At 36.5% G+C, this 21,428-nt stretch overlaps 1 protein-coding gene across 8 annotated transcripts in view; it reads left to right on the top strand.

The window, feature by feature from the left end:
- CEP83 (centrosomal protein 83) overlaps positions 1 to 21,428 on the top strand; it is a 140,822-nt gene that overhangs the window by 79,531 nt on the left and 39,863 nt on the right. For all 8 annotated transcript variants that reach the window (XR_011483205.1, XR_011483204.1, XR_011483203.1 and 5 more), the window contains 5 exons: positions 6,928 to 7,176; positions 9,552 to 9,683; positions 15,320 to 15,434; positions 16,669 to 16,813; positions 16,927 to 17,076. Coding sequence is in view for 2 of the 8 variants with exons in the window: in XM_070454330.1 (XP_070310431.1) it covers positions 6,928 to 7,176; positions 9,552 to 9,683; positions 15,320 to 15,434; positions 16,669 to 16,813; positions 16,927 to 17,076 (791 nt within the window). In the remaining 6 variants the exon portion in view is untranslated. The remainder of the gene's footprint in view (positions 1 to 6,927; positions 7,177 to 9,551; positions 9,684 to 15,319; positions 15,435 to 16,668; positions 16,814 to 16,926; positions 17,077 to 21,428) is intronic.

The raw sequence follows: 21,428 nt of genomic DNA, 5'->3' as shown, positions 1-21,428 counted from the left end.
TTTAAGGGAACTACATATAAAATTTTTCCTCTGGGAAAAGGAATGCTAAAAATTTCAAATTTAAAATGTAGATTTAGTATGTTGAAGAGTAGCTACTGAAATTAAAGATAATGATGCTCTCTTTTATACTTTGCTTTTAAAATCTAATGTTGGTTGATGTTTATCTGGTAATGATTATTTGTACTCTCTCGTTTCTTAGTTTTATCTTTTTTCTTTTAAAGAATGAAACCTGCATCTGAAATCTGATGGCTATTCTATTTTTCATCAAATGATAATCATTAAAAATTTTAAGATGCCAGTGGCATCATTAATTTTCTAATTGGAGTGTCTTATGATGTTCTTAGAAATCTGGACATAAATGGCTAGCTCTATGCCATGATTAGTAAAAGCTGGAAAAGTAAAACTTTCTAATAAGGCCGAAATTCTCTTCTTTCTACTTCCCAGTTGATTATGCAGGAGCAGTATTAATTAGTGGATAATTGGGTGTCTGCTTTCATTCCATCACTTATCTTTACACTCCAGTTTCTCTATACAATTAAAGTAAAAGCTAGCAAGATGATGTGGATTGCAAAACAGCAGTAAAACTTCAAAGTAAGGCCTCCCCTTGCCATCTATCAATTTTATAATTTTAACTGGTATAAAATATATTATCTTGGTGTATTAAAAATAATTGGATTTTCTTGCATTAATTAAGGACTCACACAATACTTGTACATTTTCACTTCTCCTATTCTTTAGTGTTTTGGTTCATATGGTAATACTTGAAGAAGATTTTGTTATTAGTGTTTTCCTGAGGAGCACTAGGAATTCACATTTTCCTCATGATATTTTAAATTTTAAAAATTAAATGAAGATATCTTATGAAAAAGATACGTCGTGATTTCTTACTGCGTTTGACTGTATTAAGTGCATTTGACATATTAAGTCTGGGATTTTATACAAATGAAATTCTGAAGTTGCATACATTATTATTTGAAAGCAGTACTACTGTGTTTTCATTTTATTAGGACTCTGATTTTATATTATTCTGCAAATAGTAATGAAGAGCAATACAGAGAGTTTTAGGTTCAGGTGATTGTGATGTAGGCTGAATGAGTGAAAGAATAATCCAGTGAAGAAGTATTAAGATCTTGAGAGGGAGCAGTGAGCACTGCACCATATGAAAAACTGATATAATACGTAATGACAGGTCTCTGAGACTATTCCATCATGTGTCCCAAACTGGATGTGCTCTACCTTGGCTTATGTAGGGATCATGAGAAGCCAAAATTCCTATGGCAGAAAGAACTTTTCTGGGTCTCTGTTACCACATGGTCTTTTTTCCTTATAGCACTGGTAGCAGGAGAACTGATCATGCCTCCTTGTTTGGGTCCTTACGCTGACACATCATAATCAAGTTGGTAGACATCATTAAATCTCTCAGAATACTTTTGTTCTGGTGGGTTCTAAAGTTCTATCTGAAGTGCTGCTTTAGGTCCAGGTGTTTCCTTTATTTAAAATATTCCAAATTCTCTAATTTACACCCTTCTCAGATTACTCTGAACTACATTATAATAGACAAAAGTGATGGGACCAGATGCCATGATCTTCGTTTTTTGAATGTTGATTTTTCAGTTCAGTTCAGTTCAGTTCAGGCGCTCAGTCGTGTCCGACTCTTTGCGACCCCATGAATCGCAGCACGCCAGGCCTCCCTGTCTATCACCAACTCCTGGAGTTTACTCAGACTCATGCCCATCAAGTCAGTGATGCCATCCAGCCATCTCATCCTCTGTCGCCCCCTTCTCCTCCTGCCCCCAATCCCTCCCAGCATCAGGGTCTTTTCCAATGAGTCACCTCTTCGCATGAGGTGGCCAAAGTACTGGAGTTTCAGCTTCAGCATCAGTCCTTCCAATGAATACCCAGGACTGATCTCCTTTAGGATGGACTGGTTGGATCTCTTTGCAGTCCAAGGGACTCTCAAGAGTCTTCTCCAACACCACAGTCCAAAAGCATCAATTCTTCAGTGCTCAGCTTTCTTCACAGTCCAACTGTCACATCCATACATGACCGCTGGAGAAACCATTGGCCTTGACCAGATGGACCTTTGTTGGCAAAGTAATGTCTCTGCTTTTTAATATGCTATCTAGGTTGGTCATAACTTTCCTTCCAAGAAGTAAGCGTCTTTTAATTTCATGGCTGCAGTCACCATCCTCAGTGATTTTGGAGCCCAAAAAAATAAGCCTGACACTGTTTCCACTGTCTCCCCATCTATTTCCCATGAGGTGATGGGACCAGATGCCATGATCTTAGTTTTCTGAATGTTGAGCTTTAAGCCAACTTTTTCACTCTCCTCTTTCACTTTCATCCAGAGGCTCTTTAGTTCTTCACCTTCTGCCATAAGGGTGGTGTCATCTGCATATCTGAGGTTATTGATATATCTCCCAGCAATCTTGATTCCAGCTTGTGCTTCTTCCAGCCCAGGGTTTCTCATGATGTACTCTGCATGTAAGTTAAATAAGCAGGGTGACAATATGCAGCCTTGACATACTCCTTTTCCTATTTGGAACCAGTCTGTTGTTCCATGTCCAGTTCTAACTGTTGCTTCCTGACCTGCATACAGGTTTCTCAAGAGGAAGGGCAGGTGGTCTGGTATTCCCATCTCTTTCAGAATTTTCCACAGTTTATTGTGATCCACACAGTCAAAGGCTTTTGTGTAGTCAATAAAGCAGAAATCGATGTTTTTCTGGAACTCTCTTGCTTTTTCGATGATCCAGTGAATATTGGCAATTTGATCTTTGGTTCCTCTGCCTCTTCCAAAACCAGCTTGAACATCTGAAGTTCTCGGTTCATGTATTGCTGAAGCCTGGCTTGGAGAATTTTGAACATTACTCTACTAGCGTGTGACATGAGTGCAATTGTACAGTAGTTTGAGCATTCTTTGGAATTGCCTTTCTTAGGGATTGGAATGAAAACTGACCTTTTCCAGTCCTGTGACCACTGCTGAGTTTTCCAAATTTGCTGGCATATTGAGTGCAGCACTTTAACAGCATCGTCTTTCAGGATTTGAAATAGCTCAACTGGAATTCCATCACCTCCACTAGCTTTGTTCGTAGTGATGCTTTCTAAGGCCTACTTGACTTCACATTCCAGGATGTCTGGCTCTAGGTGAGTGATCACACCATCGTGATTATCTGGGTCATGAAGATCTTTTTTGTACAGTTCTTCTGTGTATTCTTGCCACCTCTTCTTAATATCTTCTCCTTCTGTTAGGGCCATAACATTTCTGTCCTTTATCGAACCCATCTTTGCCTGAAATGTTCCCTTGATATCTCTAATTTTCCTGAAGATATCTCTCCTCTTTCCCATTCTGTTGTTTTCCTCTATTTCTTTGCATTGATTACTGAGGAAGGCTTTCTTATCTCTCCTTGCTATTCTTTGGAACTCTGTATTCAAATAGGAATGTCTTTCCTTTTCTCCTTTGCTTTTCACTTCTCTTCTTTTCACAGCTATTTGTAAGGCCTCCTAAGACAATCATTTTGCCTTTTTGCATTTCTTTTCCGTGGGGATGGTCTTGATCCCTGTCTCCTGTACAACGTCACGAACCTCCGTCCATAGTTCATCAGGCTCTCTGTCTATCAGATATAGTCCCTTAAATCTATATCTCACTTCCACTGTATAGTCATAAGGGATTTGATTCAGGTCATACCTGAGTGGTCTAGTGGTTATCCCTACTTTCTTCAGTTTAAGTCTGAATTTGGCAATAAGGAGTTCATGATCTGAGCCACAGTCAGCTCCTGGTCTTGTTTTTGCTGACTGTATAGAGCTTCTACATCTTTTGCTGCAAAGAATATAATCAATCTGATTTCAGTGTTGACCATCTGGTGATGTCCATGTGTAGAGCCTTCTCTTGTGTTGTTGGTAGAGGGTGTTTGCTATGATCAGTGCGTTCTCTTGTTAAAACTCTATTCGCCTTTGCCCTGTTTCATTTTGTACTCCAAGGCCAAATTTGCCTGTTACTCCAGGTGTTTCTTGACTTCCTACTTTTGCATTCCAGTCCCCTATGAAAAGGACATCTTTTTTGGGTGTTAGTTCTAAAAGGTCTTGTAGGTCTTCATAGAACCGTTCAGCTTCAGCTTCTTCAGCATTACTGGTTGGGGCATAGGCTTGGATTACCATGATATTGAATGGTTTGCCTTGGAAACGAACAGAGATCATTCTGTCGTTTTTGTTTTTTTTCCCATTTATTTTTATTAGTTGGAGGCTAATTACTTTACAATATTGTAGTGGTTTTTGTCATACATTGACATGAATCAGCCATGGATTTACATGTCATTGGTCGTTTTTGAGATTGCGTCCAAGTACTGCATTTTGGACTCGTTTTTTGACCATGAGGGCTACTCCATTTCTTCTAAAGGGTTCCTGCCCACAGTAGTAGATACAATGGTCATCTGAGTTAAATTCACCCATTCCAGTCCATCTTAGTTCACTGATTCCTACAATGTCGACATTCACTCTTGCCATCTCCTGTTGGACTACTTCCAGTTTGCCTTGATTCATGGACCTAACATTCCAGGTTCCTATGCAATATTGCTCTTTACAGCATCGGAGCTTGCTTCTATCACCAGTCACATCCACAAGTGGGTGTTGTTTTTGCTTTGGCTCTGTCTCTTTATTCTTTCTGGAGTTGTTTCTCCACTGATCTCCAGTAGCATATTGGGCACCTACCGACGTGGGGAGTTCCTCTTTCAGTATCCTGTCATTTTGTCTTCTCATACTGTTCATGGGGTTCTCAAGTCAAGAATACTGAAGTGGTTTGCCATTCCCTTCCCCAGTGGACCACATTCTGTCAGACCTCTCCACTGTGAACCGACCGTCTTGGGTGGCCCCACACGGCATGGCTTAGTTTTATGGAGTTAGACACGACTGTGGTCCTGTGATCAGATTGGCCAGTTTTCTGTGATTATGGTTTTAGTGTGTCTGCCCTCTGATACCCTCTCTCAACACCTACCATCTTACTTCAGCTTCTCTTACCTCAGACGTGAGGTATCTCTTCCCGGCTGCTCCAGCAAAGCACTGCCGCTGCTCCTTAACCTTGGGTGAGGGGTATCTTCTCACGACCGCCCTTCCTAACGTTGAACGTGGAGTAGCTCCTCTCAGCCCTCCTGCGCCCCGCAGCAGCCGCCCCTTGGAGGTAGGGTTGCTCCTCTTGGCCGCTGCCCCTGACCTCAGAAGTGGGGTAGCTCCTCTCGGCCGCCGCCCCTGCAAGCCAGCTTTTTCACTCTCTTGTTCACCTTCATCAAAAGGCTCTTTATTTCCTCTTCTTCTTTTGCCATAAGGGTGGTGTCATCTGCATATCTGAGGTTATTGATATTTCTCGTGGCTGTCTTGATTCCAGCTTGTGCTTTATCCAGCCGGGCATTTCTCATGATGTACTCTGTGTATAAGTTAAATAAGCAGGGTGACAGTACACAGCCTTGACATATTCCTTTCCCAATTTGGAACCAGTCCATCGTTCGCCATGGAGAAGGAAATGGCAACCCACTCCAGTATTCTGGCCTGGAGAATCCTGTTGACAGAGGAGCCTGGTGGGCTGCTGTCTGTGGGGTCGCACAGAGTTGAACATGACTGAAGTGACTTAGCATGCATGCATGCATTGGAGAAGGAAATGGCAACCCACTCCAGTATTCTTGTCTGGAGAATCCCAGGGACAGAGGAGCCTGGTGGGCTGCCCTCTGTGGGGTCACACAGAGTCTGACATGACTGAGGGACTTAGCAGCAGCAGCAGCAGCTGCCATTGTTCCATGTTTGGTTCTAACTGTTGCTTCTTGACCGCACTTCTTAGATTCATTTATAGCAATGTGAGCGATCAGTTGTCTCTTGGGCCGTTTTGGCCCAAGCTGCAGAGCATTATTTTAAGTCCTTCTGGCTTAAAGTGAGCCTTCTAAGCTCATCCTGGCTAAAACAACCCCTGGTGGTGTTTATAGATGTCGTTTTTAACTTTATTTCTCTCTGTCTCTTTTAAACAACTGAATTTGTTTTTTAAAGTTAAATCCTCTAAAGAAACCCCATACATAAAAAGAGGAGCTGGTATGGTTAACAACAAAGATTTGTTAGTGGTAATAGTTGGGGATAGGGAGTTGGAGAGATCAGCAAAGGGAAAGAATGAGTTTTACTCTGATTACTTGGACCCTCATTCCTGGAGGTGTGGGACCTCTGAAGTGTGTTAGAGGTTAGGAAGCAGCTTGAAATCTCCTGATGCTGAGGTTCATGGGATCCAGTTCCAGTGGTTGGCATGAATAAGAAGACTTTCTGTTCAACAAGTTCCTTGGTGATTTGTCATTACCCTGGGGTAGTGATTTTCAGTTCTTTCTTGCATCTGAGAATTAAGAACTAGGCCATCACTACAGCTGGGGCTTTAATAAATTCTCAGCTGTCATTAAAACTCTCATCAGTCACATTTGTAGTTAGTAATATGGACAAGCAGCTTTTTTTGTAAATTAAGTTGCCTTGGAATAGATGATTTTATTAGTGTAGATATAGCCAAAGAATTACTGTCATATGAGGAAAAGCTTAGGAGTAATCAGCATATTGATCTTGTGTAAGCCTCTATAATGTTCTGACGAATTTTTAAAATACTTGACATATTTTAAATTATTCTGTAGTGTTATTTTTAATTTTGAACTTTAGCTAGCATCTGATGAAGCCCTGTGCTAAACACCGTGAGGAGATGGAGGGAGAAAAATAGGACAGGGTCCTTGCCCTCACATTTGCGTCGTGCCAGGTACAGAATGAAGAACGTGACGTTTTAGGATTTTTTTTCCTTTCCTTTTTCATTCACCACCTGAGCTTTTTTGTTTCGTATCGTGAAATTTCAAATTTTAATTTGCTGACTTGTAACATGTTTATGGCTGAAAATTTAAGGTTGTATATTTTCTTTCAAATTATTAGATTGCAAGATTGGAGGAAGATAAAGGACTCCTTAACCAGTTGCACAGTGTTGATCCCACAAGAGAGGGCAAACGAGTGGACCAACTTGTTCGAGAAAAAACCCATTTGAATCAGAAATTAAAAAGTTTAGAAGCTGAAGTAGCAGAATTAAGAGCTGAAAAAGAAAATTCTAGTGCTCAGGTGGAAAATACCCAAAGAATTCAGGTGCGGCAGTTGGCTGAGATGCAGGCTACAGTCAGATCCCTGGAGGTAAGGTTTTAATTGCTTCCCGGTAGACTATGGCATCCTTTTTCTTTTTTTCTTGAAGTGCAGTTGACAGACCTTTGATTTTTAGAGCATAAATACATGCTCACCACTTTAATGCTGACGCATTTGTGGAATCCCAAGAGTAGATATACTTTCTGTAAAGAAGAAAGCTCTTGATTGAAGCAATAGCTATACTACCACATTTACAAAGGGATTATTTGTTCTTTGGAAGTCATGTCACCTAGCTGAAATGTTTTAACTCTTATAATGCCACAGAGTAGAATATTCAATCATTTTTTTAAAAATTGAGTTTCTAAAGACTAAAATCATCTCAAACCAGAAAGAGCAATTTATTTCTAGTCATTCCCTTACTCTGTGATTTAAGATCTTAAAATCATAAATCCTGTTTCAACAGAAATACTGCACTTATGTATCTTATGACAGCTTCGTGCCAGAGTAACAAAATTCAGCTTGGCTACTAATGCATATAAGCCTTTACTGAAGTATTCCTAAATTCATTAGAGAAAGAAAAGAGCTGTCAGAGCTACATTAGTACTCTTAGAGGTATTCTCCTATGAAGTTCTTGGTTTCCATTGTTGGAAAGGAAAAACTTTTCCTTTATCCGCTTAGGTTCAGTGTTTGAGGATTGTGAGTTAAACTGACAACATACAGATTAGCAAGAGAAAAGGCAGATTTTTACCCGTGTGTAAACAGGAATTCACAGAAAAATGTGACTCAGAGACAATTGTAATTTGGGGCTTATATACCATCTTAATGAGGAAAAGAGATGGGGAGAAAGGACAATTATAGGAAAACAAATGACTTTTAGGAAAGATAAATGGGCCCTTAGGAAAACAAATGGGAGATGTGACAATTTTGTGATGATGTTTGTGTAGATGATTTCTTATCCTGGTGGTGTTGTCTCCTGTGATAGAAATTGGTCTTCCCTGGTTATGAAACCCCTGGGGAAAGGAATTCTAACATTTAACTTCTTTTTAGAGGCTCTGCTTTTAGACAGATAAGAAGAGTTCAAGATAAAAGTTTTTCTTGTGTCTTCTGATTCTCAGAAGACTTCAGCTCAAAGTAATATTTGTGTCACAGTGGCAAATTCTGGACCCCTGTACCATTTTATTTAGATAATGCTTAGTGTCTTACATGAAGCAAACATACTAGTTTCATAGTTTTAAAAAATTTATTTATTTTGAGCAATCTGAAATGTTTTGTTTTCAGAATGTTTCAGAATAGTTGTGAAGTGATTTGAACTGGAGGGAAATTAGTATGCACATAGTTTGTATATAAACTTCCATCCGTAATGTATCTCCTCAGTGACAGAATAAGTGGGGTGATTGTGTTTTGAGTATAGTATGTGATCTCTGTGTGAAACTTTGTGTTGAGGTCATTTAAAGTGATTATTTTTAGAACAAATTGAATGATGACACAGGGTGGGAAGTTTATTTGTGATGTTTTCAAAAAAGCCTATGTTTTTATTATTTGTCAGATGAAAATAAGTAAATGGCAGCCATCATGCCTTTCTTTGTTGTTGGTTTTTTTTTTTTTTGGGGTTCTCATTGTGCCTGGAGAGTTATCATTTTATATGTGAGGAAATAATTTTTTTGAATTATTTTTAATACACTCCTCATATTTAAGATATATAGGAAATGAGATATTATAGAACTGAAGCTTATCCTTTAATTGCAAAATATTTTCATGTTAGCTATTTTGAATAGAAATATTTTTAAAAAGTATTTATTTTTCCCTTTCTAATTAAAGAGTACTATGAGTATTACCAACCAGAAATTTTCTTGACAACTTCATTAAGAATTTTTATTATGTGATGAGGTCAGGAACTGTGGAGTTCTTTGCCCATACTTCCAGAAGCTCCAGATTAGTTGAGGATTTTGAAATTTTCATCTCTTGGGTTGTTTTTTTTTTTTTCTCCTTAATCTCCGTTGATTTTAGATTTTCAGTTCTCACTTTTTAATACCACAAATGAGCCCTCCTGTCTACCTGGTAATATATTTTTTCATATCTTCTATGCACTTTTAATCCTTCAGAATGCTTATTTGAATTATGTTCACAATAATAGTAAATAGGTATCAAATGAGTGTGTTAGGTACACATTCTCTGAGAGAAGTATATGGGTTTTAGCTTGGTGGTAGGGGCTGTTGATAAGTAATTGTCTAGGTGACATTCTTGCATATTTTCTGGAACAAATATCTTTCATTTGAATTCTTCTAATTGCTTTGAGAAAACTTGTTACTTTGGTATATGTTAATGTTGAGGTTTTGAATAACTTGAGGTAGTATGATTATTATATTATTTTTATATAATTGTGAAAAATTATCAGCAAATTTTAAAATATTTTGTTTTAATAAAAGGCTGAAAAACAGTCAGCTAAACTACAGGCTGAACGCTTGGAAAAAGAGCTACAATCAAGCAATGAACAAAACACTACGTTAATTAGTAAATTGCATAAAGCTGAACGGGAAGTAAATACATTGGCCAGTAAAGTAAGTTGTCCTCAGTATTTGCTTTATTCTTTAGAATGCCTGAGACTGTATAATGACAAAGTAATTTTGTGTTTAAGTAGCTTAGTTCTCTGGAGAAGGCATTGGCACCCCACTCCAGTCCTCTCGCCTGGAAAATCCCATGGAGGGAGGAGCCTGGTGGGCTGCAGTCCATGGGGTCGTGAAGAGTCGGACACAACTGAGCGACTTACCTTTCACTTTTCACTTTCATGCATTGGAGAAGGAAATGGCAACTCACTCCAGTGTTCTTGCCTGGAGAATCTGAGGGACGGGGGAGCCTGGGGGGCTGCCGTCTGCGGGGTCGCAGAGTCGGACATGACTGAAGCGACTTAGCAGCAGCAGCAGCTTAGTTCTCCACGTTGAAGTCTCTTTTTTGGTCTGATTCTGCCTTCCAAATACATGTGGAATTTGGCCATTCTGACCGCCTTCATTGTGACCACTCTAGTCTGGTTTCTAGATCAGTCTCCCGACTTGGTCTCTTTACCCGTGATTGGCCTCTGCAGTCTTTTCCCCAGTCCTCACAGTCTGTTTTCCCTCCGCTCACTTTGCTCCAGCCTCACTGGTCTTTCTCACTCTTCGTGGATCAGGTTTCTACCTCAGGACCTTTGTGCTTGCCTGCCTTGCATGACCTTCACTCACATATGTATATTGCTTTCTTCCTCACCTATTTCTGATGTTGCCTTATCAGAGAGAACTTCCTTTTCTTCACTTAGTGAGATACCATCTTCCCTTTCCCTCTTCCTCCACCTTACTCTTTGTCTTTTTTATCTGCTTTATTTTCCTTCATATGTCTTAACACCATGTGATATATTTGTTTATTTTTGTGTTTTCTTCCCCTTTTCCTTCAATCGAATATAAGCTCTAAGAGAACTGGGACATTGCTTTTGTTACTGTTAGATCTTAGCTCCTGGAACAGCGCTGGCACACAGTAGACGCTCAGTAAACATTTGTTAAATGAGTGAATCAACAGCATGATCTGCATTTTTTTTTTAAAGAATATAGTGGTTTGAGCATACAGTATTCTCAGAAATTTAGAGGCTTTTTTCCTCCTTCAAAGGCAGTATATATAAGGAATCCAGTAACCAGAAGTAGGATACCAATGATGAAAGTACTTTATAGAATACTGTAGTGAATATCAGCATTGGGGGGAGTCAGACATATTCAAATTACATTTCTTCCCCTTACTAGCTGTGTGATCTTGGGCAGTTTACTTTCTCTATGAAGATTTTAGCATTTTCTTTTATGAAACAAGACTAATACCTTATAGAGTGTGGCAGAGATTAAATGAGATATTCCACACTTAGATATAAAGCACTTAGCATAAGACTAATATATAATCACCTGACTATACCTATATTAGTAGTACTTGGGGCAGCTCTAAGAACTTGAAAATAAAAAACTGATTTCTGTTAATGAGATCATGTATTATGTTTATATTCGAGTAATGTAAAATCACCTTAAAAACGGTTTCCAGACCATAGGGAATTTACCATAGTCTGGTAGAAATATGTGGACTTATCTAGAGGAGTGATGTATTCATCATAAATTCCTTGTCCAGAGTCAAACAGTGTTTATGACAGAGGAAAGAGATAGTTTTAGTTGGCAGAGTGTGAGTATTCTGTTCCCACCGAAGAGATTATTCTTACTGTGGAAAGGAATACCTCAATGTGTTTTAAGTTGTGGCTATGAAATAATCAATTCCTCCCATTCCTTTTGTTCTGATTGCATTATCCTAAGCAGCTTTCTCTGAAATTTTTTTGTACAGGGAGAGAATGCACTGGTCCTTCAGGGTTAGAATATTGTAGTTTCCATTACACTTTTTTCCCATGATTAATAAACTGACTTTCTGGTTTTATAGATCACTTTTTGTAAACTTCAGTAGTATGAACTTTGTAAACTTTAGTAATCTCTCTCTGACCTTGAGAGTTGTCTTTAAGTGTAGTCACAAAATTGGATTTCTGTGTCTGAAAGGCCAAAACCATAATATTAGATATATTAAATGCCATCCTTGGAAGATAGTCTACCCAGTTTTTTCTGTGGCAAATACATGTATTTTCCACTTTCACACTGTATGTTTATTAACATAGGTTGCTAAGAGTTGCCTGTTTTGTTAAAGGTACATTTGCATTATTTTGCATATAAATGGTCTTTTATGAACCACCCATCAACTTTAGACAAATCAAGTTTTCATTTGAGATCTTGCATTATAAAAATATTTTGTTGGAAGGATAAATTTTAAAATAATGTTTTAAGCATTGTCACAGTTTTCTTTGCAACTTGAAATTTTCATCAACATTTTGCAGTTCTCACAAATGGTTGTTTTCAATGCAAAGGAACACCTGGGGTGGTTTTGTCTAAATTATTCAGATTTGTAAATGTTTGTTAGGTTTTGAACAAAGTTATGTCATGTAACTATCAATGTCTTGGATTAAAAAGTATTACCAAAGATGGCCTAGAAATAATGACCTTAAAAATATTTTATATTCAGTTAGATAAATTCTTCTGTTACGTCTTGAGGTGTTTGAGCTTTAGGACTCCAATAAAATGTACAGTTTTAAGGAAGTCATCCCACAGAGTTATTATGTAAGTTAATAAGGTCATTCCATCTCTGACCTTTGAAAAAGATCAGTTTGAATACTATCTCTTTGGAATTTAGCTGAAGAGCTTCTTGATTAATACATTTTTTTTTTTTACTATATTTGAATTTCTTGCTTACGCATATTGTTTTCTTGTGTGTGTGTGTAATTTAAGATTCTGAACCCTTATAAAATGCCTATTCTTGCTACTTTGTTATACTTCTTAAAGTTTTATTAATACTAGCTGATATTTTCTGAGTATTAATACTTCTGTTGTGTCAAAAGCATAAAGCAAATTCACAGAGACTAGAATCTACATGGAAAACACATTGTGGAAAAAACAAACAGGGTAGCTTGGCCCTGGGAAGTTAAGAAGACTGTAAATCTTTTCAAATTATGTGCAGTGTTTTAACATTGTATATTTTATTTAAGAAAAGATTCCTGCTTTTCCTAGGGTTTTTTGATGTTTGACTATAAAAGTTAAAACCTAGGAATCTAGAGGCAGAAAGAAACTATTATAGCTATTTGAAATTTAGTTCATATTACTCATAGAAAGTACTTTCATTTGCCATATCTCAGTAATTAATATTCATACAAGTTTTTCCATTTTTAATAAAATAATTCCTTTTAATATCTTTTAGGAAGTTAATTAACTGTTAGTATGAGTGCAGTCATTTTAGGATTTTGGAAATGTGACACTAAAGGAAAACAAACTCATCAGGGTCCTTAGATAAATCTGAATGCCTGTTGCTTGGGCATATACCACTAGTTTAATAATAGTAGTAGTCTGAAGATAATGTCCTGTCTGATGTTGAAGCTGAAACTCCAGTACTTGGGCCACCTGATGCGAAGAGCAGATTCATTTGAAAAGACCTTGATGCTGGGAAAGATTGAGGGCAGGAGGAGAAGGGGATGACAGAGGATGAGATAGTTGGATGGCATCACCGACTCAGTGGACATGGGTGTGGGTGGACTCCGGGAGTTGGTGATAGACAGGGAGGCCTGGCATGCTGTGGTTCATGGGGTCACAAAGAGTTGGACATGACTGAGTGACTGAACTGAACTGAGTGTTTATTCAGTTTCATTGATTATAGATTAATTGAAAAATACTTTCTCATTTTAGTAAATCTCAGAATGAATGAATTAAAAATATGATTTTATATATTTTGTAGTTCTTCTCATTAAAATGAAAGATTCTGCAAAAAAACATGGCTCTGATTTTCTACCTCATCTATAAAGCAGCTACAATGTGGTTTGCTAATGAACTGTATGTCATTCTTAACCTTCTGCAGTTAGTGTATAATAGCAGGTTATGATTACATTTGTCAAACAAATTGGACTTTCATTATAGCTGTATTTAAATTTTAAAGCATTTATGAATTCTATCCATGAAATTATAAAAACCCAATCTATAGCAAGTTTGAATTTTAAAATGAATACAATTTTTTAGCTGCTCTGAAAGCATTTAAAAACTGCTTTGTAAATATTGTTCTTTGAGAGTTGCTCACATAGAAAAGAACTTCAGGAAGATTTAAAAATGCAAATCTGATGTCAGCACAAGGTATTCATTTTGTGTAGTGTCACTTGCAAATCTACGGGTTAATTTGGAGGGTTGTGTCTTAGTGTGGTTTATTTGTTTCCTTTCAAAGTGAAGATTTTGCACGAAACCCTGTTATGGTTCCAAGACCTTTCATAGATGGAGTCTTTTCCAGTAAGATACTTCTGTTTCTCATCTTTGCCCTCTTTGGCTGTAGGACCTCTTCCTGATTTATTTCTAACTCCCATCTCTAGTTTTTATAGACTTTTATTGCACTCAAGTAAATTATCCTGTATCCTCCTATTACCACCATCTTATATTTTATGTGTTTGCCTTTATATATTTGTGATGTTTCTCCTCTGATTTAATAGTTTTATACAATAGTATAATATGTGAGAATGCAGGCTTATCTAACCTTTATGTCTATATTGGTTAAATCCTCAATATAGTACTGTACCTAATTTTGGAAACAGCTCACCAAAGGGTAGGAATATGGAAACTTAAGAGAGTAGTTGCAGATGATTAGAGAGACAAAACTTTCTTCGTTGCTGCTATATCCCCAAGCTTCTCAGACAGTGCTTGGGCATGTAATAGGCGCTCAATAAATATTTATTGAATAAACAAAGGAATACTACTTATGAACTATAATCATTCAACATTCAAAAGGAATGTCTCAGAGAAAAGGCTGTGTTGGTTAACTGTATAGAAAATATTAGTTACATTGACCTTGGCAGTAAAGGTTTAAATTAGATTTATACGTTTTGTACTTGTTTAACCTACTAACCAACCTGTATACACGCACACACACACGCACACACAATTTAGTCACCAAATTCAGTGGATTATTCTTTCTTGTCCACTTTGTCTGTCCTTTGCCTCTTAATTGGTTCCTTTCTTTTCAGTTTCTATTTTTTTTCTTTTCAGTTTCTTGATCCAACACACTTAGAGTTAACTTTCGGAAATAAAGTTGATTATATCACCTTTAGCAGCTAACAGGATAAACAGTCCTTTTGTATGGCATATAGGTTTATTCCCTGATAGATTTCACACCTTCCTATGCTCTATCTGTAACAAGTTGGTTGTTGTTTTCCGAGCAGACTGTTGATATTCTACTTTTATAATATTTTCTATGCTGTGTCTTATACCTAAAATGCCTTCTTGTCACCAGCACTCTTTTTTGGAAGAAGACATCAATATTTCTTCCCTGAAGATGTTTCAGTCATTGATTGTTAGATTTTAGGTACTTGCAGTTAAACTTTTAAAGACCAGATTAAGCCAGATGACCCCATCCAGCTGCTTAAAGAAATGACTCAGTTCTATTAGAAGCAGACTGTTTTCTCAGTGCCAAGTACTGTTTTAGGCACTGAAGCATCTTCCCTCCTGGAAGGTGCCTACACTCTGTACTCTGCTACGAAAGGTTTTTCTCATTTCTCCTAATGTTTTTGGGTTAGCACTTAGTGGTAAGAAAATGACCAATGGTAATTTCAATTTCTGATTATCAACAGGTAAAGGAGCTTAAGCATTCAAACAAACTAGAAATAACAGACATCAAACTGGAGGCAGCAAGAGCTAAGAGTGAGCTAGAAAGAGAAAGGAGTAAAATTCAAAGTGAACTGGATGGTAATATATGATTTCCCGTGCTTTTTACTGTTATTGTCACATATAAATTCAGATTACTAAAATAGATCAAGCTGAATTTTTATTTCCAATTTTAAGATTAATTGAATTTTAATTTTAGAGCACATATGTATTGTTTTTGTTTGTGTGTTAAATGTTCATTCTGTGATGTAACTTAAAAAATCAATCTTATGGTTATATCATAGTTATTTGATTAATACATAAAGTAAGTGAAACTTTATGGATAGGATTCCATATTTCCAGTGTTTATAACTTAAAAATCTCTTTAGATCATATGATTATTAGTCTCAGATCATTTTAATTCTAAAGAATGTAAGGAACGTAGGTGGGTTTCAGGCCCAATTTTTAAGTCAAAAATTTTTTTTTTTAGGTAGATGGTAGGCCAGTTGTTGGGTCTAGTTCAGCCTCAGCTTATTTTTAAACTCCAATTTAGCCTTAGAATGTCCTTATCATCAAGATTTCTCAGAATTTATATTGTTCCTGACTTTTCTTAAGTATTTAAATAAGCTGCCTGGACCTGCAGCTGTCATCACATTGGTCTTTAGTTGAACTAGACTCCAGTTTCAAACAGAGCTTATGATGAATGACTGTTTTCATTATTAATTTCTGCTTGATAGTGGCTCATGGATTTTCATAGTGTTAGGGAGCAAATTTTCTTTGGAACTTAGAGTTTGAGAGCCAGCTTTGCATTTTTTTAAACTTTGAGTTAGATATGAATTTGTTTTAATTATTCCATATACAAAATACTTGTCATTTCATTACAAGGAAAATTTGTGAATTCATTGGACACACTTGAAAGCTTCCAATTTACATTAGAAATCTAACAGTTCTAATAGGTTTTGATTTTATTCACTCTGCTTCCCATCTAGCTTTCTGTGGGATTTAGATTACAGAACCCTTTTAAAAGTATTTAAACCTCTTTTGATATAACCCAGGTCGATGTCCCCAGCTATCAAGATCCAAATGAGTAAATGTATATACCGTTTATTAAGGTTTTTTTGTGTGCATGCTTAATAAAATGACAAATGAAGCCTGAGTAGTAGTCTTTTTCATTAAGAATAACTTGTCAACAAATGTAAAGATCTTTGATATATGTATCAGGAGAGACTTTCTATGTTCTTTTGTCTTACTGACTTATGAATATTTGCTCTTAATTACAATTTTTCTTTTTAATAACATTGAATATAGTAGAGTGTTCTTCTTTAAAAAATACTAGGATTACAGTCAGACAATGAAATTCTCAAATCAGCTGTTGAACACCACAAAGCGCTCTTAGTAGAAAAGGACCGTGAATTAATACGTAAAGTACAAGCTGCCAAAGAAGAAGGTTATCAAAAACTTGTGGAATTACAAGATGAAAAGTAAGTAATTAATTACCTTATTTTGTGTTAATTCTCCTTGCAGATGAAAACATTTTGCTGTCATATCATGCTTATTGTAGTTCTTGTAATGTAATTATCATTTGTTGTTTTAGGCTAGAACTTGAGAGCAGATTAGCGGATTTAGAGAAAATGAAAGTGGAACATGATGTCTGGAGGCAGTCTGAAAAGGATCAGTGTGAAGAGAAATTGCGATCTTCACAGATGGCAGAAGAGTCGGCCAGAAGGGAACTACAGAGTATTAGGTTATATATGCATATATTTTTTAAACTTTATTTTGAAATAATTTCATAGCTAACAAAGCATTGTAAAACTAGTACAGAGTATTCCCATATAATCTTTGCCCAGATCTCTTATATATTTGAATTATTTTGATAACTTTGTTGAAAATCAGTTGGCCTTATATATGTGTGTGTCTGCATTCTGCTCTGTTCTATTCCATTGATCTGTATGTCTGTCTTGACACCAGTATCACTCTCTTGACTACTGTAGTTTCATAATAAGTTTGATTCAGGTAATGCATATCTTCTACCTTGTTCTTTTTGTGCAAGATTGTTTTGGCTTCCCTGGGTCCTTTGCCTTTCCACTTAAATTTGGAAATCAGTTTATCACAAAGACTTGTTAAGATTTTGATTGGCATTGCATTGAATCTGTAGCTCAGTTTAAGAAGAGTTGTCATCTCAAGTCTGTCCAGTCAATGAATATGGCTTATCTCTCCATGTACTGTATTTGTGTTCTAAGTTGCTTCAATTGTGTCCAACTCTTTGTGGCCCCATGGACTGTAGCCCGCCAGGCTCCTCTGTCCATGGGATTTCCCAGGTGAGAATACTCATGTGAGTTACCATTCCCCTCTCCAGGGGATCGTCTCGACCTAGGGATTGAACCCCACATTGCTTGTGTCTTCTGCATTGGCAGGCGGATTCTTTACTACTAGTGCCACCAGGGAAGCCCAGAGAACACTGGACTGGAAGTCAGAAGTTTTTCATTCAACAAACATTTGTTGAGCATATACTATGTGCCAAGCTCAATTCTAGATACTGGGCATTCAGGAGAATGAGATAACTAAGATATACTCTCTGTCCTGAAGAGGACAAGTTCAATACCTAGTGGAGTGGTGGTGAAATGGGAATGATAAGTGGAAGGATCAGTATAACCAGGGTACAAGTCCTGGTTTAGGCCTACAGTTTCTTTTCAGCTTTTGGATCAGTGCCTGGCACCGTGCTTGTATGCATGCTTAGTCACTCAGTTGTGTCCAGCCCTTTGCAATCCTTTGGACTGTAGCCTACCTGGCTCCTTTGTCCATGGGATTTCCCAGGCAAGAATACTGGAGTGGGTTACCATTTCCTTCTCCATGGGATTTTCTCTACCCAGGAATTGAACCTGCATCTCCTACCTTACAGGCAGATTCTTTACCACTGATTCTACTCTGAAAGCATTTGTATTATATTTGGGTCATCTTTAATTATTGTCATCAAAGTTTTGTAGTGTTCATTGTATATATCAAGCTAATATTGTATTAATTTTAATTCTAAGCATTTTATGTGATTATGAACAGTTATTTAAAAAATTTTTTACTTCCTAATTGTTTATTGCTAACATCCAAGGTCTCCTGCATTGCAAGCAGATTCTTTACCAACTGAGCTATCAGGGAAGCCCCTCCAAAAAAGAAAAAAACACACTCATAGTTAGAAATATAGTTGACTTTATGTGTTGGTCTTGAATTCTGTGACCTTACTAAAGTCATGTATTGTCTACTAGCTGCTTTGTGGGTTCTTCATTTTCTAACATCATGTTGTGTACCTTGTACTTTCTTTTAGTTTATTTCTTAATTTTTTGGGTTATTTTTTAAGTTGGATATTTACTTCACCTAATGTTCATTCTTTCATTTGTATTGGTAAAAGTGTCGTGCTGAGAATTTTCTTATTACTGCTTTAAATGTATCATAGAGATTATGATATGTAGTGTTTTAATTATCATTATTTTTTAGAAATTCTCTAATTTTAATTTGCATCTTTTTACCTAGGAATTAAGAAAATGTGTTAATAGAAGGTGTGGTTGTTTAACAGAAGGTGAAATGAATAGTTTTCTAGGGCTGCCATACATAACAAAATACTGCAGACAGGGGTAGTTTAAACAATGGAAATTTATTTTCTTCTAGTTCTGGAGGTTAGAAGCCTGAGATCCCTATGTATTAGCAGGTTGAGTTTCCCCTGAGGCCTCTCTCCTTGACTTGAGTGGTTGCATTTTTACTGTGCCCTCATGGGGCCTTTCCTCTGTACTTATGTATCCCTCGTACCTCCTTCCTCTTCTTATAAGGACACCAGCCTTAGGATTAGGACCCACTCATATAACTTTATTTAACCTTTGTTACCTCTTTAAATGCCCTGTCTCCAGTAAAATCACATGTAAGTTATTGAAGCTTTTTTAAATTTCCAGGTGATAGGCCTTATTTGCTTATTGTTAAATTTTAGTTTTATTGCATTGTGATCAGAGAGTAATTTATCTGTTATTTCTGCTTTATAGGACATACTGATGTTTTCTTTGTGACCTAATATATCAAGGCCAGGACTAGGGTAAAGCCAGTGAGGCAATCAGGGTGCAGAAATTTAAGGAGGTACTCTTATGTGTTGACATTGGACTTGCAGGAAATCTGGACTGAGTCTCCTTAAATTTTTTACCCTGGACACCTCTCTTGCCTTCTCCCAGTCTTAGACCTGTAATACATGATCAATTTTGTGAGTGTTACATAAGGACTAGTAAAGAAAGTGCTTAGTTATAAGAGTATAAAATTTAGTATATACATCCATAAGGTCTACCTTATTAACTGTGGTGTTCTTCTCCATACTTTTATTTTTTGTTCATTTGTCTTGTACAAAGAGTTATATATTAAAGTCTCCTATTGTTTAATGTGCTTCTATATAGAACTATGACTCCTTACATTTCTTGTAATTTTTTTCTCCATAGGTGATTGCTATATTATTTGGTATATAAATAATTATAACAGTTACACTTATGAATTGTGGCTGTTAGCATTTAAAAGCACTTTCTTTTTGTCTTTTTTTTTTGGCTTGAATTTCACTTTGATATTATTATTACTCCTGTTTTCTTATTGCTTCCATTTGCCTGATATACTTACTGTTAGTCTGTCTTTTTAAATGTGTCTTTTATGTGTAGCAGACAGCTGGGTCTTGCTTTGTATCCAAACTAGAGACCTTTTTGTTTTAATGGATGAGTTAAGCCTGTTCACATGCAGTGAGCACACATGCAGGAGGAGCGTAAGAGATCACTTGTTGAGATTCAGACTTATCTTCCTCTTTTTCGTTAGAGGTATTTTGAAGTTTGGGCGTTTTCTGTCTTCCATTTATGTGAAAGATGTGATTTTGTGTGGCTTTATTTGATCTTGGTTTTCTGTATTTTTTTAAGGACATATATATATATATATATGTATATATATATATATAACATAGAACTAGGCATTTACTGTTATCTTTTGCTACCTAGAAGTCCCCTATATCTGCTTTTTTAAATTCTGAAATCTTAATGACTTTCTAATTATATAGGTTACAGTTGAGAGTTTTTGTTTTTTGTTTTTTTAAATCATGTTCATTAAGCTGTAGGTTATGTTTTGGGACACAGTTTTAAATTTTCATTACCCGGGAAAGAATCACCTCAGGCAAAGATATATGTATTATTTACAAATGTCAGGTTTTATGAGCTATTAATTTAAATGTTAGCTATGACAATTCTAGGATCATAAATCTGTTAGGGATTTTGAGAGCCAATCTTATGCTACTCTTTGCTTTTATGTGGGTACATATTTTTTTAATGAATCAGGACAGTTTGGCTCTTTTTTAAATCTCTTCTTGACAGTCTCCAGAAAGGAGAGAGAGGGGCCCGCCCTCATCCCAGAAAACTCACTCTAATGTTTTACCTTATTATGGTCCCACCGTTTGGCCAATTAGAATCCTTTCTGTTAAAATTTAAGCCTGTTTCTCCTGGTTTGGGCTTCTGTTGCTATAGTGATAAAATGTGCAGCAATCATCACTTGAAGACAGTAATGAACTTGACCCTTATTTTTTTATGCTATATAAAGCAGCTTTCATTCCTGTATTTTTTAAATATAAATGATTTTATATTAGCTGCTTTGATCAATTTTTGATTCCTCTTCAGTTTCTCCAGGCCATTTATAATGTCTAATGGACCCTAATTTATTAAAATAAGGACCTACTAATCAACTTAAAATATATTAATTAGCAGAAGGGTTAATTCACAAAATTTGTGCATTTTTTAATAGTCAACAATTGTGTTTTTCCCATGGCAATTCTGCTCTTCTGATTTATTAAGTCTAGCTATATCAACCAGGTCTATTTTGACCAGTTAATAAAACAATCATCATTGTGACTTGTCTTACTTAGAATTTGTGGTAGGTCAGAAAGAGACTACCTGTGGAGAAAAAGGTTTTGCTAAGGTTACAGAAAGTCTAAAGCATATAAAGTAGAAGTATCCATTTATTTACACAGTGGGGATTAATCACTTTGGCAGATGCTTTCAACTAATAATTACATTCCAGTTTCTTGTCTTCATTAACATGGTTTCT

The sequence above is a fragment of the Odocoileus virginianus genome, chromosome 24 (assembly GCF_023699985.2).
Source record: "Odocoileus virginianus isolate 20LAN1187 ecotype Illinois chromosome 24, Ovbor_1.2, whole genome shotgun sequence".
Lineage (NCBI taxonomy): Eukaryota > Metazoa > Chordata > Mammalia > Artiodactyla > Cervidae > Odocoileus > Odocoileus virginianus.
This window is presented reverse-complemented; position numbering and strand designations above follow the sequence as displayed.